The sequence below is a fragment of the Manis javanica genome, chromosome 3 (assembly GCF_040802235.1).
Source record: "Manis javanica isolate MJ-LG chromosome 3, MJ_LKY, whole genome shotgun sequence".
In the NCBI taxonomy this organism is placed as follows: Eukaryota; Metazoa; Chordata; class Mammalia; order Pholidota; family Manidae; genus Manis; species Manis javanica.
In genome coordinates this window covers 137,243,726-137,269,856 of record NC_133158.1, presented here as the reverse complement: position 1 = coordinate 137,269,856, position 26,131 = coordinate 137,243,726, and the positions used below count along the sequence as shown (strand labels likewise).

The 26,131-nt window shown below is 36.5% G+C and overlaps 2 protein-coding genes across 8 annotated transcripts in view; one reads left to right on the top strand and one right to left on the bottom strand.

Moving 5' to 3' along the window:
- PDCD10 (programmed cell death 10) overlaps positions 1 to 16,888 on the bottom strand; it is a 40,842-nt gene extending 23,954 nt beyond the window's left edge. The window contains exons 1-3 of one of the 4 annotated variants that reach the window (XM_037002822.2): positions 16,735 to 16,835; positions 15,762 to 15,862; positions 557 to 764 (exon numbers count right to left, since the gene is read on the bottom strand). In XM_037002822.2, the coding sequence (XP_036858717.1) occupies positions 557 to 652 (96 nt within the window). In that variant the 5' untranslated portion in view covers positions 653 to 764; positions 15,762 to 15,862; positions 16,735 to 16,835. Of the gene's footprint in view, positions 1 to 556; positions 765 to 15,491; positions 15,515 to 15,761; positions 15,863 to 16,188; positions 16,279 to 16,734 lie in introns of those variants that run through there. The other 3 variants (XM_017651339.3, XM_037002830.2, XM_073232129.1) reach the window with 3 other exon arrangements.
- A 216-nt stretch (positions 16,889 to 17,104) lies between these two features.
- SERPINI1 (serpin family I member 1) overlaps positions 17,105 to 26,131 on the top strand; it is a 65,029-nt gene continuing 56,002 nt past the window's right edge. Inside the window, exons 1-2 of one of the 4 annotated variants that reach the window (XM_037002801.2) lie at positions 17,105 to 17,745; positions 20,322 to 20,365. The gene's annotated coding sequence lies outside the window, so the exon portion shown is untranslated. Of the gene's footprint in view, positions 17,746 to 20,321; positions 20,366 to 24,343; positions 24,425 to 26,131 lie in introns of those variants that run through there. The other 3 variants (XM_017651338.3, XM_017651337.3, XM_073232128.1) reach the window with 3 other exon arrangements.

The following is a 26,131-nucleotide window of genomic DNA, read 5'->3' as shown; positions in this document are numbered from 1 at the left end:
GGCATATTAATATTAATTTAAAAGAAAAACCAAAAATGTACTGGTATAATTAAGTCCTAGAAAATACCTCAAATAAAAATGCAACTACATCTCCAAATATTAAATGGCAACTTTCCATTTATCACTAAAATATGTTTTGTCACCACTGACTAAAACTCATTAGGATATTTTTGTGCCTGCTCTTCTGGCTATCTAAAATATGCTTATTCCAACTGTTCAACTGTCTAAACCTTGTTTTTCTCTTTCAAATCTTAGCATATATGTCTCATCTCAGTTAGGCCTCTACTGATCCCTAATATAGGTCCCACCTGCTATTTTATTTAATACATTATTTTTTAAACTTTGTAACACTTACCATAACTTTTCATTTATATAATGACTTGCTTTATTTTGTTCAATGTGTATCTCTCCCTCTAGAGTGAAACCTCCAGAGGGAGAGAAATATATCTGGGTTCCTCCCCGGCTCCACCAACTTTATGTCTATCTAGCCCTGGCACATAGAGGGAGTTCATTAAGGAACTGCAGAGATCATATGAGGATATGTTTATGCACTCACCTCATTAAACACAGGATACATGACTGCATAGAGGGGCATAGAAACCATGGAAGTGGTCTCAGCTTCATTCTTCATCTCTTCCATTGTCATCCTCATTCAAAGGCCAACTATAGTAGAAAAGCAGTGCTAAAATGCAGAGGAATCTTCATTCACTGCAGTATTTCTTCTCTTTTTTTGTGATAAAATAGGGCATAAAACATACACTGACCTGGTTAAAAGGGAAAGAAAGAAGACAGATTTACTATGTTAAAGGGAAACCAAAAGTGCCAATATTTTCTTTTCCAAGGTAGAGTCCCTATCTTTTGAGAAGCTGATCTGTTACTATATCTTACTTATAAAGGCAACCCTGGTCAGTGAGACACATCTTTTCTTCCCCAGACTCAAGAACTGCCCTTTCTTACAGTTAGTCTCCCTCATTAGGTACTACTTTACAAAGCAGAGATTCAGAAACCCACTCATCTTGAACTCAAAGAGAGCTCTCAATGAAGTACCATGAACAATGACATATCTCCACAATATACAGTGTAGGGAAGAGTATCAACAGAACACATATTAATTATATAGCATTTACATGTAATATAAAATTATAACTGAAATGTATTATGTATAAGTGTGTATAAAAAATCAAATGAAATAATTAAGAATGAAGAATTAAAGTGTTCAACATTTTCATTAAAATATTTTTTGCTGATTGTTCAGGCTTTGTCACCTAAAAATAACAAAAACATAGCAAGCAACAAATACTTAAAACAAATTTTAAAACAAAAAATTCTACCAAATATGGTCTATTTTAGAGTGGGGAAGAAATGTTATTTAATTTTGCTAGTGGTACTTTTTAAACCTTTGTCCAAATCTCACACAAAAGGTAAGTGGAGAAACCCACAGACACTGGTAGTTTGGAATTAAAATATCAACAATTCAATAAGAAAGACATTTTCCCTTGAGGAGTTGAGGAATTGTGTTGCTTTTAAAGAGAAACCAACTGTATTTCCATTGCTAGGCTAAAAAATGAGACTAATTATAAAGTGAAAGAGCAACTGCAGTGGCACACTTATATATTAAATAAATATTAAGTTTTATTAAACAAAAAGCCATCAATTTTGAATAATTTCTACCATTTGTAAAGCATTTTCAGATTATAAAACATTTTCATATGCATTTGGTCCTCACACTAACTACTTTACAGTAACTGTCTAATTTTACAGATGAAAAAGTAGGCCGAGATAACTTGCCCCAACCCACACACAGAGGCCCAAGATGCGATCCTAGTACTCTGAATCTGGAGCTGATACTCAGAAAACTAAGTCTGGAGTAGAAACAGAACCTCAGCTCATCTACCCAAGAAAGCACCATAAATTTATACTGAGCACTTATTATATTCACGATGAGGTGGCAGATGAAGAAGATATGGTCCTCCTCATCAAAAATTATCTGAGCCAGATTGTGGAAGACCTGAGTGGTTTGAAAGACACAATCAAATACCTAGAGTACTTACAAGCTCCAAAAAGCTCTAATAAACTGTCTTGTTTGAGAACTGCTTATTTCCTTCCATATTCCTACTAGTGAAGGGGAACTCATTACCTGATGAACAGCTTAGTCCCATTCCTGGTAGTTCTAAACATGGGAAGTTTTTCCTGTTTCTGAGCTGAAATCCACTTACTCAACTTACTTCACAGAACCAAAACAAAAAAGCCAACTCTTGCATTTTATTCTATAGTATAAGAGAAAACCATTACCTGGTCAGACCATTGATTTAAGTAGATTGCTTTGGTCATAGCATTAAGGAGAAAATGGAGGAACAGAAGATGAAGGCAGGGGTAACTTTAGAGATCTAGTATATCTAAGCAGAAGATCAACCGGACCTAAACAGTCAGCACAATGTCTTTAATTCCAAGAAGTAAGTAAATATCAATTCTGGCCCTGCCATTCCTATTTAACTACTTAATAGGCCATTTGGTAACGTACTTTACCAGACTAGAATTTAGAAATAAATTGTGAATATTTTTTCATATCAACTTGGGACAAAGAAGAGGAACTGAAATTCAGTGATAATAGTCAAAATGAAAATGATGGATACTGGATGCACAGTACAGATAGTAACAGAGCGCAGGGTATCAATGAATAAAGCAAGGAAGAAATAGCAGAACTTGAGGAGCTGTCTCATCGGGTGACAGAAAAAAAAATCACTTGTTTATTTAGTAGGTATTTATTCATTATCTATACAGTTTTAGGTCTGGTGCAAATTACAGAGCAGTGAACAAGACAGGACAATTTCTTACCTCATGGAGGTTGTACGATGGAAGGAAAGCCAGAAAATGAACAGTTGTGAATACCTCACAAAGGAGGAATACAGGATGCTATACTCTTATGGGAGAATGGAATGAGGGAAACAGCATCACAAAAAACAGGTGTTTCAAAGAGAAGACAGTCAAAAGTTTTAAATGCTCCTGTGAGAGGACAGTAAAAAATTTCATCTGATTTCTTGAAGAGGTCAAGAGTAATGCTCAAAGGGCAGTGTCACATGTACAGTGGGCAAGGGAACTACCTGCAGGGACCTAGATAATGAGCTGGTGAGAGTCATCTGAATTTTCAACAATCTCAGTAAAAAGGACATAAAATATTAAAGGAGGTGAAGCACAATAATGCAGGTGCAATGGGACCATTTTGTCTTTTATTTACTCTTTTGAAAACGTGTGCCCATTCCTGCGTTATAACATAGGCTGACAGAGGTAAAAGGATCAGTAAGGTGACTGGAGTCACTTTCAGAACTTCTGCTGACATGTACCTATCTAACCCTCTACCCCTGCGCAAATACTTCATTTTTACTTTTTGTAAACAAACAATAGCACTGAATTTTTAAAGTGGCATTTATAAGCAGTATTGTACACCATGTCAGGAAATTTATGTTTATGATAATTATTCAAAAATATATATATGCTTTTATAAAATATAAAAATGTGTATGTATATATAAATATATGTGTGTGTGTGTGTGTGTGTGTGTGTATTTACTTCTCCCATCTAAAACTAACTTTATAGTACTATCAACTACTCTTGTCATGACAACATTATGGGCCAAATAAATAGGTGGCTGGCTTACACAGCATTTAACTACCTTTTAATACTGTTCCTACGGGAAATGTGCCAAAGAACCAATTTACAACTGAACTTTTCAGGTCACACATTCACCAATAGGGGCTACTCATGCTTTCATTAATGTTCACTTAAGGCTAAAAATCAACAAGTCCAATAAGCCTCTTTAAACACAAAATTGTTCTGCCAATTTAAGTTCAAGTTAAAATATGCTGTCATTCCTTCTACATGCTTCTTCATTTGAAATGGTTCAATGGCCGACCTGCAACTACTCCAAGCCAACAAAGATGCCGCTACCTTGGAAGCAATAGCCAGTGAAGCTGAGCAAGGGGCTGAGGTCCTGATTTCTTGAGAAGGTTCCTTCCTTTCAGTACAGGTGTGGCCAGGCCCTAAGTAGCCAGGCACAAAGTTTCAGTCCACAAAGGGATAGTGGTTTTGGGGTTGGTACTGATCATGCATGCCCAGCCAGACGAAGATTCCAAATACCAAATCACCAAAGGCCTTAAAAAGTCCCCTACCCACCCTCTATTACAGTAGAACCCAGTCCAAAAAGTAACTTGCCTATGGTTACAACTTCTAGCTAATAATAAATAATAAAAATGTCATGTGGGTAGGCAACACAGCAAGAACTCCTTTGTTTCCCATTTCCAATGTGTTGCTTTGGGGGAAAGGTTTTCATTTCAAAGCAAACTTTATTTCTTGAGGGGTTAGCAGCCACAGAATTTTTAAGAGAATCAGAACTATAGACGCTAATTAACATAGACAAAGGTATACTGTTAAACAAATCTTTCTTCAAAAACATCCTTTGTGACACGGGGACACCAGTATAGAATATAAGCAACTTAATCATTTAAACTTTTCCCTTCATTTTCTTTAATGTTCAGAATGGGACTGCTTATTTCTAACACAAGATGAACCAGTTTTAAATATCTTCCTGGGCTGAAGATGATTATTTGGTTAGACTGTGGTGGCAACAAAAATAGGTTCTTGGCCATTCCACCACTAAACTGTCTTGGTGTCTTGGGAGCTTATGCCCTGCCCATCAAACCAACAGGAGTCCCATTCGCTTAAAGAACTACATCAGGGCCTGTCTGTAGGCTCAGTCAACATTTCCTGAAACAGCCTGATTTCACTCTATCTGGGACAGGTGATAATTCTAGAGCCAAAGGTATTCACTCACGAATAGAAAAAGGGAACAAACATTAAGTTCTTGGTATTACTGTATGCAATTCTTGGGGAGAAGAAGCAGTTCCTAAGTAAAGTAAATTCTACACTTAAAATGTTTGTAGGCACGTCTGTTTGTCTTGTTTTTCTCTATAGTCAAATCCAGTACTTAACCCCCTCACCTGGTCCTAAATTCTTATAATTCTTTTAATTCTCTACCCCCCTCACCATAAAGAGGAAGTTTTATTTATCTCCAAGCTATAATGAATTTAGATAAAAGAGGTGTACTCATTCCAGCAGTAAGCAGAATCCATGGGTTTATACTATCATTTGTATTTCTTTTCCCCAATAGAGACAACAGAGTTAGCATAGCAGGTACATAGTAGACACTTAATATGTTTGTTGAATGAAAAACTTAATGAGGTAAGAGATGGACAATTTTTAAGTTCAATCAGTCTTACTTTTCAAATATCAAGCCTAGCAAAACAGAAACAGAGAAACCTAATTCAATTAACAAAGTCTAATTTACCAGTCACATTTGCCAGTTTTTACTTTTCTCAATCCCAAGCTCTTCCTATTGTATAGTAAACTTAGAGAATATAAGTATCAGATGATTGCAAATAAAATCAGAATTCCAACAAATTTACATAAAAATCAAGTAAAACAATAGAAAAACACAACTGTCAGTTAAATTCTAATGTCTCATTTTTACTGGAGCTGCTAGGATTTCTTTTAGAGCCCAGGGACACAACTGATGTGTAACTTAGTAGTTCACAGAATTGTCAAAGCACAAGAATTTCCAATATGGGTTAATGTTGCTTTACACATAAGCTAGATCCGAACTTACCTAGCTTTTGGCAGAAATCAAAACTTTGTCTACGAAAATGTGTGCAGAGTGCTGCAGTTCCCAAATGTCAGATACCTAAGCCACCTCAACTGCTTCAGTGCCTAAGACAAACACATATTCCCAAACTGACTCAATCAGAAGCTTCAAGAAAGAGGCCAGGAAGCTGTATTTTTAGCAGGCAATCCAGATGATTTGTAGTAACAGGACAGGCTGAAAACCATTGGTATGGGAAGTACAGTAGCTAGAAAGTCAGAAAAACTAATTGCCAAGGCCAGTCTCAGGGACACAGGTACAATTAAGTTTGACTTAGCAACTGACACAACAGTTTTTGGTCCTGACTTTGTGGAAGTTTCACCTTATCACTGGTCCTGTTTCCCCACCAGAAACAGAAAAGGGGTAAAACTGTATCATCTTCAAAGCTATAATTCTCTAAAATTCAGTGATAATAAAATTTTATTACTGGTACCTACTATAGGCTCAAAAGTAATCTCATGGGAAGTTTAAAAATGAAAATGACCTCATGAGACCATAAAAACAAATTATATTAAGGAGATCCTCACAAAAGTTGGTTGATACAGGGTTTCAAATAACTGGCAGCCCCTTGCTTTCTCTAGTACCCGATCACGAATCATATCCTTCAGGCTCCTAGAGAAACTGAATTTATTCCAAGGCTGTGTAGCTCAGTCTGACCATTTCACAGACCTAGAAAGGTGGACGTTTGACATCACAATCTACCTTTTACTTTTCGCATGTCAAATGTTGCAGCCACTTCCAAACAAAATACAAAAGGGAGGCAGAGGATAGGTCAGCAGGAAATCCTACTTAAGACAAAATGAGCTTGAAGCCTTCAATATGTATCTACATCTTTCTCATTTTCTGTAATTCAGTGTCTTCCATTCTACACTTCTCTTTTTTAATAAGGAATGTAATGTAAAACCTCAACCACCATGAACATGAACTACTTTTGAGTTTAGCATTTATTAAAATTTTGCATTTAGGGACATCTAGAAACAATCTTCTCAATACTAAGCATAACATATGACACCCTGCAGCTGTGTTTATATATATCAAAATTTTTTCTGCGCATCTTCAAAATATCAAATGGTTAATCTGTGCAGAGACATATGGGAAAAAAGCATTAAGAATTAAAGTCTGATAAAAGGGCTCAAATACTGGTACTGTCATTATAAACCACCTTGTCTCTGAGAAGCCACTTCACCTCTCTATGCTTTAGTTTCTCTTTAAGATAGACAAAAACTGAGTTCTATACTTTAAGAAATGTAGTTAGAAATGAGGTAATTTCTAAATAAAACCATAAGGCCTCCATATAAAGTGACGATAATTTACTAAGTTACTGCATTTTTGTACTTTTAAATAACTATTCGAAGAATGCACACATTTCACAGTGAATTACCATTTTACGTACTCAATCAAATGAGTAGGTCTCACCAACTCCATCAAATTTCTAAAGGCACCCTCTATGTTACAACACAATTTCTAGGTATCTGATACCACTACCTGGTTGAAGGACTCCCGTTATGCTTTTTTAAAAAACAAGATAAAATAGATTCAATATTCAATATCTCTGTACACATGATTGACCAAACAAGCATTTGTTAAGCTATTAATTAAAAAGTAACAGAGGTTTTAAGAAATCACCTGAAATTTGAGTTAAAATTTCTTTGAAAACAAGTAATGTTTGCTTGAAGGACTTCAACTATGGTTTCTTTAAAAAACAAGATTAAAAAGATACAACACTCTGTAAACATGTAGCTCTGTAAACATGGCTGACCAAACAAGTACTTGGTGAGCTATTCAGTAAGGAGTAATAAAGGTTTTAATTAAAACATCATGTGAAAATTGAGTTAAAACTGTTTTGTAAACAGACAATGGCAAATTAATGCACAATCACCCATGGAGGAAAACATATCTAAATATAAAAAGCTCTAGACTTAATTCCATTCACTTTATCATTCTTTGTTAGTCTCCTTGTACCTGTCAGTTAGGTGTTCCTTAACCAGTAAGTAGACTTGGTTCTAAACATACCCTGATAATTAAATCATTTAAAATTTTTCTGTAGAGGGTTAAATGAGGGGTGTCTAAAGAAAGCCTTCAAAATGTACAATGTTACCTAAAGAAAAACAGGAAGAGAACTATTTCAATTATACTTCAGCCAACATTAATAGCACTGCCGTTAGAGAGGTGAGTTAACAAGCACAGTGATTTTAAAACCAGAATTGCCTGGATTCAACCCTGGACCTAGCACTAGTTGTGTGACCTGGGGGACAAGTAATCTAGTTTCTCTATGCTACAGTTTTCTCATCTACAAAATGGGAGTGACAGTATCTATTGCTTAAGGTTGATGTGAAGGTTAAACAAGTTATTACAGATAAAGTATTTAGAATAGTGCATGGCACAAAGCAATTATTAGCTATTATGATTAAGTACATCTTAAACTAGATGACAACATCAGAGCTCTTTCTAGAAGTCAGGTCTCCCACACAATCATCTAGCCAGGAGAATCAAGGATACTTGCAAGCCAGATAAATAAGAGGAAGGTAAGTGATTTAAACCTCTTTAAAACAGCAGAACTCTTTTGTTTGTTTTTCAAATAAAATATTTTATCAAACCCAAATATAGGGGATAAAACAAACAAAACTGTCCATCCGTTCAATAAATGTACTAAGTTACTACAGTTTACTAGCCCTTCCCTCTCACAGGAGCTTTTGAATACATCTCTCCTCCCTTGAAAACCACTACTCTAGGATAATCAGTATACGTGCACTGTAAACAAAGCATTGTGAAGAACAAAGGTCAACAGTCCCAATAGTTACGGGTAAGGGCTGGCAAAAGATAGATGGACCTAGATTTTTCCATAATCCAGGTAACTCCAGACCTCAATCTCACCAGCAAATTTACCCTTACTCATGTCACATGCTCAGGCATTTAAAAAACTTAAATGTTAAAACCCTATGATTTTAAAGCAAAAACAGCCATTATGTATTATCTAGTCCAATCTCTAAATTTCACAATTTAGAAATAATTCCACAATTTAGAAATAATTCCACAGAAACTCACATTAAGAGAGTGGAGACAGCCTTTTACACAGATATGCTAGTGAGCTATTACAGCTATTGTACAGGACATGTTAGTCTGCCTAACTCAATTACTTCTAGACTAACCTGCCCTGTTCTTGGAGTCATCCATGGGTCAATCAGCTTACAGCCAAGACCCCCAGGATCCATGTAGCATGTTTCAGGGAGACTGACTCAGTAGGAATGTGGCTGTGACTCAAGGTGGCTCTCGGGTACTAAGCAGCAAAAATTTGTGTATCTTCAGTTTGGTGCTGCTAAGACCTCTGACTCACTTTAAACGTTAATTAACTACATCATGTCAGTGTATGCACCTGCACATCTGGGGGAGTACTTTTTTTTAGTTCAGAAATCTATAAAATGGACAAGAAGTGATTAAGTTTTCTACACACAGATGGACAGTGTAGAGAAGCAGAAAAGTACAAAGATTTGAAACAAAGATCCGAGTTTGAATTTTTGCTCAGCTAGGTGATATCATTTAAATTTAGTCTCTCTAAGCTCAGGGAAAAATTAGTGGAAATATTGATTGAAGTACACACCACACAGTGTTAAGAGTAGTAAATGCATATACAGCACTAAACACGATGGCTAATACACAATAAACAATCAATTCATACTGTTAGTAATTGATATATTTTATCCAACATTCTATGAACCTGACATGGCAACAGGACCGAACTAGGGTGAGGCACACCAGATGCTCAGAGCACAAAATGTAGGATTTGAGTGACACGGAATAAGGGCCTCCTCAAATTTTGCACCAAAGGCTCCTCGTTTGCCTCCTCTTAGCCTGCTCCCGCATGGCACACACAGACAGCCTAATACTGATACAATGTCATAAAGGCCACTTATGTAGTATATTTTTAAAACCTTTCCTTCCCCATTTGCCAAAATGGAGATCTTAATAAATTACTTGGGCCACCAGAAAACATCTATCACCCAAAGTAAATTACATGACTTTGGAATACATGAAAGAATTTGGTCATCAAATGCATTTTTAAACTATTTGCCAAACCTATGTTAAAATTCCTTTTTATTCTCCTAATGCACATAGATCAATTCAATAAAGTAAGCTATGGCCTAGAAGCAGACTGGGCAGCAGAGTGAAATCCAGATGCAATAAAAGACTTTATTAAGATAATTCATAAAAGGAGATGACTTACACAGGAAAAATCAAAAGTTGATAATAAAATCAAAGGGCTCCTACCTCTGAATTAGCTTATGAGAAATGGAAACAACAATGAAAATAACAACAGCTGCCTTCTAAGATATGTCTGCAAAATTGGTTTGGAGAAAACAATACACATCTCTCTAGTTGTAACAATTCCTAACTTTTTTTCCTATTCCAATGCTTAAGTTTTCATTTTAAACAAAAAATGTTTTGTTCTAGAAGCAGAATCACAGAACCCAAGAAGGGACTAACAGTTATCAAAGGGAAAGGGACTGGGGAGGATGGGTGGGAAGGGAGGGATAAGGGCGGGGAAAAAGAAAGGAGGCATTATGATTAGCATGTATAGTGTTTAGTCACAAGAAGGAATGAGGGACACAAAATTTATCTGTTTATTCTGTATATACAATTCCTCCTGTAATCTTAACTTACAAAACTGTAATTCATTTTTTAAGAAAGCATACCAAAATTAAGATAGGACCTCAAAAACCTCGAGTTTGACAATACTGCCAAAATGCCAATTTTATTACAGGTAAAGGCATCCACAAAGCATGTGTACTTCTGAGTAAGAGACCACAGAATTATCCAAAACCCTTTAGAATGAAACTAAGAAAGCCTTGATATACTCTCAACTGGTATAGGAAGCAGATGCAGTCCAGAGGCTAGGCTGGCCTCACTTACCATTCCCAGCTCACTTTTGTCACAGCAACTTTATGTAAGTCTCAGAAGGTAGCAGGGGGGCAACATCTTAGAGTTTTGCCTTTCCCTAACTCCATGGAGTTCCAGTTCATCCTGAAGACAGGATGGTTGAATAAGGCAGGTAGGCATGTTTTTTTTCCCCCCTTCCTATCAGCCCTGACCCAAAATTGTCAAATGCACTGATGCATATGAAAGTACCTAAAATATGAGAAAGAGAGTGAAGAGGACCAAAAGGTAAAAAGAAAAAAAAAAATCTAGGAAAAAACCCAGAAAGACTAAATGCCCAAATAATAGTCTTTCCATCCCCTTCCTCTTCTACTCATTAAATTAAAAATCCCCTAAAAAGTTTTATTCCTTTCTCTATTTCCTAGTACCTACTATGACATTGCATGGTTAGTCTAAGTCTGCAAAAGCTTTAGTTGGAGATGTGGCAGGTAAAAAATGTCAGATACAGTCCAAGCCCTAGAGGGTGTGCAGTCTTGGAAGAGAGACAATGAAGAAACACAACATGTCAAGCTGCCACTCTGTAAAACTCCAGGAGCTTACCTGCATCACGTTATACATATACTTACCCTACATAAGTTTAACAGACATGATTGTTTTTTTTTCAAAACCAAAAGAAAAATAACTGTGAAATACGTAGGTGCTAATTCCATTTCATGCACTTAAGCCCAGCATGAAGGAGGTAAGAGACCTGGATCTGTTATTATTACCTCACTAGACTTAAACCCACTGTGCTTGTCACAATGAGTACTCTGCCACAATGTGATTCGTGTATTATAATACATACATTTCTTTTCCAGCATAGTTCTCTGGATAACAAGTCAAACACCTCACCTAGTACTCAAAGGAAAAGTAATTCTATTCCTATGCTAGAGGAAAAACTAGCTGTGTTGAAGTTATGTTAAGTCTTCAATGTGGTTAAGTTTCTAAGGGATCTTTTAGAGCAAGTTTGAATATAAGTAATTTTTGCCTGCCAGTGGAATTCAACACCAACATAATTTTTACTGCAATGATTAAAAACACGGTCTCTGGAATCAAATCTTAATTCCAAACAATTACTGGCTATGTGACCTTGGGCAAGTTGCTTAACCTCTTTATATTTCAGTTTCCTCATTTCATTTGAGGATAATGGTGCCTCTACCTCACAGGATTGTTGCAAAGATTTTAAGAGAGCATGTAAAAATGTCAAATGCTTATTAGTATGATGCCTGGCACTTAGTCACTATTCAATAAGTGTTGGCCATCATATCCCAATTCATTCAAAAGAAGATTTAAGACAATTTCACACACACATACATATATATATACACACAATAAATATTTGATAAATGAATGAACCAAAGGATCAGTATTATGTGATTCACACTATTTCTAGTAAACTTATCTCCAAGAGACTGGCTTCAGTAAACAGTAGTGACTACCATTTAATATATTCTACTGCTGTTCCCCAATAATTCATAAACTTGCTGATAAAATCCCTCTTGCTTTCTCTTTTTAAAATGACAACACTTGATTCTGGCAACCATAGAAGAGTGAAACTGGGACTGAATAGATTCAATTAACTTTATGATGGTTAAAAAAAAAGATTACACATACCAAAAATATAAGAGTGAACTTAAAAAACAAATAATTACATTATATCCAAGACAATTAATTTTATAGCTCAAATGAGCAAACTGAATTTTTCATCTTCATACAAAAACAGACCAATAAATAACATTGTTTCCATTTCTGCAAATAAACTATTTCTAATTGCTGCAATAAAGTGTTCACACTGTGTGTGTAAGTATTCCTAAAACATAGGTCTTTAAGACTGCAACGTCCTATAATATTTCACATGCAATAATGTGCACAATCACAGTATTTAACTTCTAAGCCACTTTGACACTTTATATTATGAATAAAAACATCATAGAATTTGCTAAAAATTTTTGGTAATATTACCTATCATAATGACCTTAATAATCTAAAAACATTAAGAAGCAGTACTGCAGTTTTTATCCTCCACATACTAGTTATGCTAGGTAAATAAACTTTTTTATCCAAGATTGAAAGAACATATGACTTGACTTTTAAAAACCTAAGTTTAGGAATTATCAAAGACTTAAATGTTCAATAATAAAAACTGGGAACATTATTAAAATCTGAAGCCAAATATCAGCAATCACATTTGACAATATCTTGTGGGAAAGTAAATTGATAAGAAAAACATTTAAGGATACAGAAACTCAAAGAGCTGTTGAATTTATTAGATAGTATTACTATAGTATCACAAAAGATTAGAGAACTTATTTTCAGGACCAAAACCTAACACAATTTATCCCTGAAATTCAGTTTGCATGTTTTAAAAATAATGATCTTTTTACTCTTACAAGGATCTAGGTTTAAGGCAAATAAGACATTACCTGAAGACCAACTGTAATATAAAAATTGTGAAGAAGCCCAAAACATAAGCTCCTTTGAAACAAGCACCACTCAATTTTATAGTCACTTTGTCTAAAGTAGATAATATTAATGATAGATTCAAAGGAAGATACCATAGTTAAAAAATAAAATGAAATAACAAAGAAAAAAGGAAATAAGCATGGATTTCATTGAAAACAAAATAAGGTAACATTAGGGAAGATTAGAATCCATTAAAAGTTAGTTTCTTCCATGTCTGTATTTTTTTATAAATGAAATGTTGCTTGCAAAAGGCAGGACAGTGATACAGTCTCCAAAATGTGAACACAGAAAGTTTGCTATAACAGAAGATGACTTGTCATTTCTCCATTGTAAACTACCCTGATTTTAGAGACCTCCAATAAAGAATAAACATTTTTCTACAATTTATGTTAAACTTCTATCAATAACTTTTTAAATCTAGGAACAGGAAGCATGTTTTACTCATTTCTGTATTTCTGTCCAAGCAAAATGCTGGATTCACTATTCATGAATGCACTCATTTATACAATCATTTATTCATTCATTCCACAAGTATTTACTGAGCATTCACTTAGTGCCAGACTTGTAAGCAGTGAGGAAGAACACATGACAAATCGGAGGGCCTGCCCAGATAGCTAGAGTGGAAGACACTGATCAATAAATACAGAAATTATTAGGTTCCTACTGTGATGATGCTACAAGGAAGTACAGAGTATGGTGAACAAAGAGTGGGAACTTACTTTAGTTTTAGGAAGGAGGGGTCAAAGAAGATCAAGAAAGGTTCCCCTGAGTAATGACATTTACCTCAGACTTAAAAATTAACTAGGGGTTGACCAGATTTGGGAAGGGGAGAGGAAGCCGTCCAGGCAGAGGTTGGAACATGTACAAAGGCCTTCCACATCAAAAAGGAGCTTATGTATGCTGTAACGAGAAAGGCTGGGAATGAGGATGGAGAGCTGAACAGAGGACAAAAGATAAACTGTCAGCATTAAACTGAGTAAGGTTATAGTATTTGAATATTTAAGTCATTTTAAGTCTTTTTCTCATGTAAAATAATCTAAGGGAACTGGGTCTGTCAGTATTAAAAATCTGCAGTCAGAGGACCTGTACTGTGCCTTGTTCCCACCAGCTACAAGCTGCATGACTTTGCACTTGACTAACCTGAACCTCTTCATTCTTTTTGCCGGTACTCAATTATTTTACCTACTGGAAATACAGTAATACACAGGCCCATTCTTATGACCTTTATATGCTTAATGAGACACATGTATATAGGGAACAGCATTAAATCCTGTAACCACAAGCTGACACAAGGATCCTGCAAGCCTAAAATGAGATCAAATGTGGACACTGGTGAACCTGCACACTACTATAAAAACACAAATGTACACATAACTCTGTGAACCCTAAATTATTCAATGTGCAGAGATCCAAAATGACCACAGTACTCCAGCATGTGACTGAAAGATAATAAATAGAAACATTTCACCAATAAAACAAACGTGAAGTAAAAAACTATATTGGACCTCAAAGATGAAGGAAAGCTAATGGTAGAACTTAATCAAAGACAAACACTCACACACACTGAACAAGTGCATGTTATTTTTACTTATTTCCAAATTTTCATTTTAGTTCAAAAGTTCATTCCACAGTCATTATAGCTGCATACCAAAAGACAGAGCTCACTTCACACTTCCCCCAACAAAATACAAATGCCCACACTGACCTCTAGAAAATACATTAACATGCTTGCTTCACTATCACTGACTCACGTTTAGTTCATGGCCTACTTAAACTATTCTAACCTTCTAAAAACGCACAGAGCCAGTTATACCCACATAATTTTCCATTTATTTAGTTGGTTTTTCTTCCTTGTGTACTGCATTACTCATGGTGGTACATTATTCCTGACCTCATTTCATTCTAGAGCATCATACCTCGCTTCTATTTTAAAGATCATATTAATTTCTAGACCATCTGAACTTCAACCTTAATGGGAACAAAAAATACCTCTTCTCCTAGAACGTGTTTCTGCATTCAAAAGTTGGCAATATTAACAACTGCAGAGTACATTCAAAATGCAGTATATTTCAATGGTGAACTTATATTAATAGTAAGCCATAACTGATTATCTGCTAGCAGTAGAAGACTGATTATTGTTTATAAACTCATCACAAAAAAATCCTGATGCAAACGAACATACTCTAAAATTCTATTAAAGAACTATCTAGTAAGATTCATGAACTGTAATTTGTCATAAGTTAAAGACTGAACAAGCACAGTGCTTTCTGCTCAATACAAATATCCTTTTCCACTAACATGAGTCAAAAGTAATAGATGATGCTAAGAAAAAAATGTAAAAGCCTGATATTATTTATACACACACACCCAGAGTGAAGAAAATGAGGAAAAAAGTAAATAAAAATAAGCAAAAACGTGATGTTACCTCCAAGAAATGCAATGTATCTTCTTTTCTAGTAATGAGCACACTAATACTCTTGATGCTGCATTATTTGAAAAAAAGTGTAAAATAAGTTTGTGAAAGAATTTCAATCCCACTGTTGTTACTTTTACAAATTAAGAGTAAAACCACTCTTAAGGTAGGAAGGGGAAGGATGGGATATACTGTTTAATTTACATTCTATCTCGTTATCTGCCATTTAAAATGGTAGTACAGTCCATCACTTAATACACACATAATAAAATGAAAAAATACCTAAACCGAAACTGATTCTTGTTTTTCCAAATGGTCAGTGAGTCCTTCCTTTATTGAGGAAATTCTTTCGAGCTTAAGAAAACTTATCACCACACAAATGGCTGCTTAGAAATACATAAAATGCATTATTATTTGCTTAGAAATACATAAAATGAATTATTTTGCAACTTCCTACACCCTCTTCAAAAAAAGCACAATCAACCTCCCTACTTCCATTCTGGTTTGGCAGTTCTTACTCAGAAAGCTGGACTACAACTGGACTAGACTCAGATAGGGCTCTCGGTGTGTGACCTGGGGCATGTCGTTTATCTCGTCCGTTTACTCAACAGCATCCCAAAGTGAATGCTTTTGAAAACAGTAAAGGTGAAAACACATTTTAAGAATTATATTTAAGAGGGTTACGGCTTTCTGCCTTGGGCAAAATTACCTCCTTAGAAGGGCCACATCATGAAACTGGAACTAAATCCGGAGATCTCCGTTAACATCTGACTCTTCCTTCCATAGCTCTCCTCTTCCCTCAAAGGGCATAACCTGAGTCACTCCAGGAGCAGGAACACCAGCGCCCTTTCCTTCCCCAACTCCTTCCCTATCCTACTTGCTAAAGCGAGGGGAAACTGCAGCCCCCTCTCCCCGCCCCAAGCCACACCTTCAGAGGACCCCACCCCAAGCACATCCGCTCTCTCCCTTCTCCGGGGGCACCGGAGGCCAACCTCGCCCTTCCCTCCCGCCCCCACCTAGAAGAGACTTCCTGGAGGCGTTCAGGCCCGAGCAGGGCAGGCGGCATTTACAAACGCGCTTTACGCCACTCGCGTAGGGTAACCTAGCTGACGCCCAGAGGGCCCAGTTCCCAGCTCCGTCAGCTCTGCCTGCCAGCGCCAAGCCCGAGTGTCTCAGCCACGGCCCCTGTATGACCCCAGACCTCTTTTGCTCCGCGCGGCACTACGGGGACTGGGACAGAACAGCCACACCTTACCGGGAACTGAGGCACTGACTTCACTTCCCACCTTTGGAGCCCTCTTCAACTCCCGGATCAATTCACTCCGGCGACGCCGGAAGAACCCGAGAGGAACCAGGCGTTGTCCGGAATCCTGCCCAGCGGAGTCACGCAGGGGCCTATGGGGACTCGTAGTCCTGCTCGTTATCGTGGTCGGCAATTGCTGCACGTATTAGACTACAATTCCCAGCACGCCGTGCGGTGGAGCCTACGGCGATGGGTGGGGACACTTCTAGCCAATAGTAGGAGAGCTCGCTGCCTTTGCGGGAGGAGGTGAGAACAAGAGAGAGGGAGCAAGGAAAGAAGAGGAAGGGAGGGGTTAGTTCTCACCTGCGCCAATCAGGGTGCAGGGTCGGCCCCGCAGGCAGCTCACCCATTGTGGGGGCGGGCTAGCGGAGCTGAGGCAAGAGGGGAACTTGGGGGGAGCTCGAGGTGGCGAGTGCAGGGTGACTGAGCAGTGGACCCCGCGCGGACGAAGGGAAAGCATCGGGGAAAATTGCTGGGGTGTAAGGAGGATGCGGTGTAAGGAGGGTGCTGTGTAAGGGAGGGGGATGCACCCTGGCCAGAGGAGAAGCTTCCCCGAAAGCGGCCAAGTCCCAGACACACCTGACGCCCAGACCTGCGGGACGGGGAGGGACAGGTTGAGCCCGGGCGTAGCAGTAGGCAGCCCCGGGTGTGAGGGCAGAGGAGTCCCTAGAGGGAAAGGAGGCGGTAGAACAGCTGCATGAGTGCAGGGAGCGGGAAGGTACCAGGGCAGCCACTTCCCGCCGCTTCCAGCCCGGGTAGCAGCCGGAACAGCAGGGGGAGGAGCAACAGCTGCTGAATTTGCCAACTAGAGGAGCGGGAGGCGGAGCGTGGGTCAGCAGCCGCTGAAGGCGCAGCCTGGACTAGTTTGCCGGGAGAGGCGAGAGCAGGAGCCGGAGCGGAGCGGAGCGCAGCCCTCGGAGCATCAGCTACAGCATCCCGCTCGGGGTTGCAGGTGTGTGGGAGGTAAGCGTGGGTGCCTCTTCCGGGCGTTCGCACACTGTCCAAGAGAAAGCGTCTTCCAGTAGGAATTATATCAAAATACAACTAAAACGGGTCTGTAACTTGGGTTAAAGAACTGTTGCAAATCCTTTTAGGTGAAAGATGTACATTCTTGGACTTTGGCGGGGGGGAGCAAAAGGTGAATTGACTCAGGGTAAAAGGGTGTGGTTAGTGTTTTTGGTTTGAGTTAGACCTTTAAAACTGCTCTGGGAGATTTTAAGATTGAATAAAACGCTGCTGATTGAAGACAAGGTGGAGATACATGGATAGGTGCGTAGCTGGTAAAAACAAACAAAAAAATGTCATTGATACAGAATTACTAAAGAATTTTCACTGAGAAAATAACTTTGCATTCTTCTTCAGTGCCTACCCTTTACGTTGTTCTATCAGATTGTCCTGACACCGACCTGTTTTCCGGGGTGATTGTACTGCAGGTTCCTAGAATCGAAAGAGGTCTGTATTAAATAAGCAAATGCAGGCAGAGAGAATCAAGATGACTAAATCTATCAGAAGTATAACTTTCGGCAGCAATAATGTAAAAATCTGTTTTAATGGGTGGATACTTAGCTTTTCTTCCAGTGACTCTACAATATTGGAACAAAGACCAGGGCTCAGCTACAGTGAGAACATATGGTGTATTTCATTGCTGTTCCTTTTTCTCTCAGTTGTGTCCAGTAATGTTCGTACATTTTAAAAAACAGAAGTATAAGAAAAGCTGTACGGGAATCTTTCTGTTTAGGGCGAATGTGCTGTATGGTTACCCTCATTATGTGTTATGATTCGGCCAGATTTAAAACACATGTAATAGTATCATAAAATAATAGTTTATTCTTGTTATTAAGCCATGTGTGATTTATTTGATGTAATTAAACATCTATGAATGAAAATATATTTTAATACTAGGTAAAGATGAAAGTTGCACCTACCCCAGTGTAACTATGACAAAATTGCAGCCTTTTCTTTTTAGAGAGGTATGTAAAAAGCTATTTTCCTAGTTCATTTTCTTTTTGTTACAGTTGTTCCCTAGATTACGTGGCTTTTAATCATAGTAGCGTATTGCAGCACATTTTGCTCTGAAATGCTTTCATAATGACAGTTGTATATTTCAGAGTCTGCTTGAATACTTTAATCTGGATTTTTTTGAATTAGAGTCAATAAAATGGAGTAATTACCTCCCATTTTCTTGTTTTGACACTTTCTTGGTTTACTTAGGAATTTTGGATTTCCTATCTGTAGCACACACAAAATTCCTTTTTGAAAAGAAATGTCTGGAAAGAACTCTCTTTAGTAGATTAAAGTTCAGTCCTACTGAGTGCTACTGATAAGCCTAAGTGACTCATCAGTGAATTTACTTCTCTCCTCCAACACCCCCTTCCACAATTCTCACACACCAGAGAAATATATAAATGCACAGATCTTACAAAAATAGCTGCTTTTAGATTGTTCCCAAGCACATCAGGTGAGTATTAGAAGCAGCAAAGGCCTTAGAAGAAAGAAAGAGCAACAGTAGCCACTAAACTTAGCAACCATGGTAAGGATCCAATTTTATCTTTATCACAGGAGAGTCTATAAATTCACATAGCTGATATGACCCTGTGAAAATGATTTTAGGGGGAAAAATGAGTACAGGGGTGTAGTAAGGCTTGAAAAAGATGGTGTTTGCCCTTGTTATTTGTGATTAGGTGGGTTGTCCTGAATTAGAGTCTTAGATTCTCTCTCAGGCTCTCCCCCTGGTTGATTCTGTACAATTCGACACTGCTGTCACTGATGTCTTTCCCCCCACCTAATGATAATAATTAATAGTAATCCTGGCAATGAAGTTCTTTCAGAGCCTTTATTAAAAGATTTTTTTGAAAGAATTTAGGAATCAGTTAATAATCAAGTAAATGGGATAGAAAATGAATATCTGAACAATTGAAATTGAATGTACTTTGAATCTCAACTATTTATAGGGCTTCTATTCTGAGAAGGATAGAATCCCAGGAATGAATGAGTTGTGGTATTAAAGTACTGTATTTTTCACCTGTTTCCAAGATTTGGATTCTTTTTATTATGTCAATGAAAGAGATTGGGTTCCTGTATCATTTGTTAGGAGGAAGGACGTCATTAGCAATATATGGTACCTTTCTTACCTTGAAACCTTTACATATCTTAAATTGGTGTTCACATTAAATCTCAGACAATCTGAAGACTTCTTGCTTGTATGTTCCTAGTTTTGAGAAGGTTCTTTATATGGCAGTTTATGAATTTATGTAACACCTATTATTATGTAGGTTAGAAGTGTATTATTCTGCTCTTGACTTTCACTGTTTGTGTGTGGCTATCAGTGAGTAAGTATATGATATCATGAGGAAGAAAAACCAACAGAGGGCAGAATGTCTCTTGAATGGAAGAGTTCTGGGAGATTAATGTTCTTTAGCCTACAGACCTGGCTGATTTCAAATTACAATATATTTTGAACTGTTTTAAAATTTTTAAATTCTGTTTCTGAGCCTCTTGAGAAAAAATAATTGAGTAGCATGGATTTCTCTTTCTAACAGGAGGATTCACTGATGCATGCAGCACAAAAGAGCAAGACTTAAAGGTTCGAAATCAAATGGTTTGGGTGTGGGGGGTCAGTTTTAAAGTGGGGGGATAGATATGAAGAACTGTTTGTAAAACATACCTTTAGCAAGAGAGAAAAGAGATTTGATGTTTTTTGTTAAATACCTGTAAGTGATGCCATGGCCTTTTCTTCCCAATCATAATGTCAAGAGGCCAATGTCCGTAGTAGGAGACAGTACTTTTCTACGTTGTCCTTTTACGTGGAGTCACACTGCCATTAATTCATTCGATTTTGAGTAATCATGGATTATTACAGCAAAGCAGGAAAGATCCTGCATGTACACGTTCACATCTAAGTGAGTGAATTATTTGGACATAATATTAAAAAGAAGTAAAATTCTAAAATGATGGTTTTTCCCCTTTAATAACAGAGGTTCTTGAACCAGACACTAAAAACGAGCAAGAGCCCACCTACCCACCCACCTTGTAAAGCTAACTCCCAATGATAAACACTGCTTTGAGGGTCAGGATTAATTACTATAGAAAAGTAAGGATTTGTTTTTGTTTTATTTTCAGTCTTACTCCCTCTAATGTTTTCAGAATTTAGTCCTTAAAGCTTGGTGTGTTTTAAGTAACTAGATTATTAGCTCCAGGAGACAATATACATCTTTTCTATGGCCTGCCTGCTTGTTCTGAGCACCTAATTTCATGCTCAGCATGAGGGAGTGGCCCTATAACTATTTACTGAATTAGGACAATTGACCAATACTTTTTTAATGTGCTCATGGAGATATTTTGATTCAGTTGACCTCACCGAATGGTTACTATACATTAGGCCTTCTGAGAATGTCTTTGTGCTTGGTGATGAGCCTTTGCACAAGTGGCAATTGAGCACAATTTGATTCAGACTGTATGGTCTGCAAAGACTTGTCTACAACTTTGTATGCCACTGTTTCCCTATTCATCCCAGAGAGAGGAGACATGGGTGAGGGGAGAGTGCTCTCCCACCAGGTCCACCTAAGTCCTATTTTTTACAGCCAGGGAAGCCTATGGCTGAACACCATTTTACCCTAAGTAAGATACCTTAGATGAAGCTTCTCTATAAAAAGTATATTTCATTCTATAAAAACTGAATTTGCTCTTCCATTTTTCCAATTATTCTTTCCAAAAAAAAAAGTAAAAAGAAAAGATGTAAGATGTTGTGTTCAAGCACAAATGGAGCTAAGCAATTGTTTTTCTGTATTTGACCTTCTAGAAACAAATTAATCTGATTAGTGTTAGAATTAAGAATTCAGATGTCATTTTTACATTATAAGAGTTGGAGAATTCTAATTAATTGCAAATAGTTCTTTAGTAGTAATATAGCAGCTATTTAACTGCTTTTTGTTTGCTTTTTAATATACTTTTACTAGCATGCTGACAGAAATTGCCTTGGAACAAATGATTGATCTTCATGTTCCTTTGGCATTAGTCTTAATGCTTAGTACTGTGCTTTGTGTAGAGTTAGCAGAGTTCATAACTGTCATCTTCACTAGATGCTTAGTAACTTTAGATTTAGAACTGAGTTTCTTTTGCTACTATATTTATTTAGAGACCCTTGTGCATAGTCTGACTTGGTAATAGTTTGTTTAAATATTTGACAACCTGAACTCAAGCATCATTTTACACTTTTTTAGAAACAAATGCAACTACAAAAGTGAATTTTTCTTAGACATCTGTTTTGCACCAAATTCAATCTTCTGCCCACAACAGCTGCTTATACAGAGCTTAATATAAATACTGCTGTTTTTTGTTGTAGTTCTGAATGAATAGCGCAAACATTGCTATTAATTGTAAACTTGCATATATATGTGTATTTTAGATACAAATTAATTAATGAGATGCCAGTTGGAATGAGTTGTCTCTCCTTGCCTCTAGAACTTTGCTGACTTAAAGATGTACTTTTGAGTAATATTCTTCATACATACATACACACACTATGACTCTTTTTCTTGACACATAGAAATAGAGACCTAGAGAAAAATAGATAAATGTAATATAGGCTTTATCTTACATAAAATTTAACTGGTCTTGAATGTTCTGTTTTCAGTGAAATTTATTGTATTGGGAAGCCTTATTCAGTATCATTAAACCTAAATTACTCAAATATTTATCATATTTGAGCCAGTATGAAGAAGAGATGAGTCCTGAGTGTGGACATTAACAGTGCTCAGTGCTGGTCTCCTGTATAGCTGCTTAAGTGTCTATGGTACCTTTAGCTCCAGCCACTGCTTCAAAGCCCCCTTTTAGTTTAGATCAGGAGAGGAGCCTTCTCAGCTCCTCACAGCTTATAATGTAGGCTGGGAAGGCAGGCAGATGGAATTTACTTGATCTAATAACCTCATTTTCCTAAGTGTATTGTTTTTCCCAGATATATCCCATACCAGAGTTCCCAGTAACAGTAACTGAGATGTCACAAAGCAATACTTATGGCACAATCCAGCCATTCAATGAATACCTATCAATTTGTATTCCATTTCTCCCAGCATCCTGGCTTCTTTTGAATGGACCTGGAGGAACTCACTGGAATACTTCTGATATTTTTCCCAAATTGGATTGCTTGTTTGATTTTCTTGATAATCTAAACTTTGTTTTGAAAAACTAAATAGTTTTATTTGAGGTCTTTTAACTGTGTGACTTGAAGAGTTCTGTTGTTTTCCCACCTTTTAGTAATGTTATAGGTACTGTATCAAAATGTACAATTTTTGCCATTCACTTGAATTAAATCAGTTATTGATTTAGTTGTTGTGTACTTTGTAAAGCAATCTAAAATCATTGAGGCAATTAATGTTTTTTAGATACACTCAGCCTTCCACTTAAGAAGCCTCTACAAAGTATCCTAAATTGCTTACAGATATTAAATCACTTATACTATATCCAAAGCAGGTTAAATTGTGTATCATAAATCATTTGACATATAAGACTGGATGAAATTTATACAATACCAGAATTCTCACAGCTGAACAGCAATGGTATAGTTTTTGTTTTTTCTAAATCAGGGAACTTGAAAAAAATTATATTACTAGGTCTTAAACACAAGGTACATTAATTAAATCTAAGAAAGGTAATTTTTTCCATATTTTAAAGTTTCTGATATGTTCTTTTAAAAATAAAATGCCAGTACCTAAAAGTATAAGGTCTATTAATAACTATTTATGTTTTTAATGAACAGCAGATTTAGCTAATAATTAGTAACATAAAACTAAACGTTTTGAAGGAGAAAGAAATCTTATTATCCAAGATAATCCTAAAAGCAAAGTTTTACTTACATTATATGACCCAAAATGATTTAACAGTTTAAAAAATAGTTTTAAAATATGTATCAGTTAGAAATACTTTCAGGTGCATGTTTTATATACAATGACATAAAATAGCAGTGATTTATTTTTCCAGAATAAGAAGTCTAAAATAAAGTAGTTTAGTTTAGTGACCCGGTGTTTTTTCCTCATGCTTTTTCTTGTGCTTGCTACAAAGTAGATTCTTCTGCTGATCCAGACATCACAATCTAGTCCAGGGCAGAAAGAATGAGGAATAGCTGTACCTATTGCATGTTTCTTTTTAAAAGGGAAATAAAAGCTTTCCCAATGATCTTCACGTGGCCCATGCATGTGGCTGCCCCTAACTTTAAATGATGTTGAGATAACCAAGGACTTTGGGCCATTGTGGTTAATGAAGCAAGGGAACAATGGTTTGAGAATGATTTGGGAGTAACCTGTCAGTAGTTTAAGCAATAGTCTGATAATTAAAACCATATTACCTTTAAATTGTATTTTTTTTCTCATTCTTATGACACAGTACCTTCTGTTTATTTGTTTTTTCTCTAGGTTAGAAAAGTCTAACCTTCTTACACCAAGTTTTTCCTTCTCTGACTACCACATTTCAGGTCTCTGGGCAAAGGCATTCCTCAGAGACTAATGGTATCTTTATTTAAAAGGTCATCTAGCCCATGCCATATTTAATACTCATCCTGTGCTTTTCATTACAGACATATTCAGTAATACTGAAAAAGATGGTCCTATTATAAATCTGCTATGAACCTCAAAGTATCAAGAATTGCCATGTAAGCTGCATTCAGGAATATGGGTAAATGCAAATGAAAGAACATTTGACTCTTAGGATTCTTTTAAAGAATATTTGTTTAGTTCCCTAGAAAAGCAAAATAAGCCTTTGTTTCATAGAGAGAAACTCACTCTGTACATTTTTAATCCTGGAAAATTGTGTCATTACCTATTCTAAAATGTGAAAAATATTATTGATATCTATATGGAGATTATTGCTTAACTTATGACTCATTCTTATAACACATCCTGAACTTACAGTTTTGATAAATTCTGATTCCTTGAGATATGAAAATCTGAGGAGGAAATTAAAACTGATAAAATGAAACAAATACGTATTTTTTTTCTACATAAAAAAATCATTATCAAAGATGTTGACCATAGAACCTTGGTTATATTGCAGTTGTCTGCATTTCCTTATTGACTTCTTTTTTGTCCAGTTTTAACATTTCTACCATGTGATGTTAGGTGAATGGCTTTATTGGGACACAGCTCTCCAGATACAGTCACTATGTAAATTTCCAAATTATTTTTACAGTCTATAGCATGGGGTTGGGTCATATAGAGAGATACAAGATACATAAAATCACTTACTCCGTGGTGTAATCTTTTGTCAATATAGTTTACAAAAGAAGACATTGTAGTAAACATTTATATAAAAACAAGGATATGTGACTTAGTATTGCAGCGGTTATTATGGTAGAAGATCCAGAGCAGAAGAAACTGATCTATGTGGTGATCAGGGAAGGCTTTGAGGAAGAAAGGCGGTGTGGTATGTTGGTTAAGAGCAGGGAGCAGCAAGCTCTGGCCTGCAAGCATACTACCTTTTTTTATAAATTAAATTTTATTGGAACACAGCTGTGCCTATCATTTACCTCTTGTTAAGATTGCTTTCCTACTACAACAGTAGAGTTGAGTCATTGTCACGAGGACCATATGACCTACAAGCTTAAAATATTTCCTATCTGGCCCTTTTTTTGAAAAGTTTGTCAACCACTAGTTAAAAATGTGAGCCCTGCAGTCAAACAAACTGGGTTCAGGTTTGGTTTTGTAGTCTGTAACTTAACTCCAAGGCTGTTTAAATGAGGTTTCACATAAAGTGTGTTGCACATACCTGGTAAGTGGTAGATGCTCATTAAATGTTACTGTTTTATTAAATGCTAGATTTTATTTTATTATGATTTATTATTTTAAGTGAGCTATAACTTTATTAATTCAAGTGGGGATTTGAAGCTCTAAATTTGAGTACTCCTTCCTCCTAAAATAAATGTTCAGTAAACTAGGAAGGGTATCATTTAATTGTGAGAAATTTTCAAGAGTTGCTAAAACTATTGTATAGGGACAATAAGATTGATGTAAAGTGAAACAAACTAAATATATGGGAAAGTAAAACCCAGATTTTAAAATACAATTAAGTAATGCTGAGTCACATATTGAATATTGTAGAGAGCCATGCCAGTCAATTAGAAAAAGAAGTTCAGATACTTTCTTAGATCTTAGAAGAAGATAATTAAAAGTGAATACACTAAAGAGGAGACACAACCAGCAATCTTACAGAAACAAAGATATCAATAAGGAATACTATGAATAATTGTATAGTAACAAATTAGGTGACCTAGATGAAATAGAGAAATTGCTACAAAAACACAAGTCTACCAAGACAAAGAGATAGAAAATCTAGTATAGACTCAAAAATCCTCAAAAAAAAA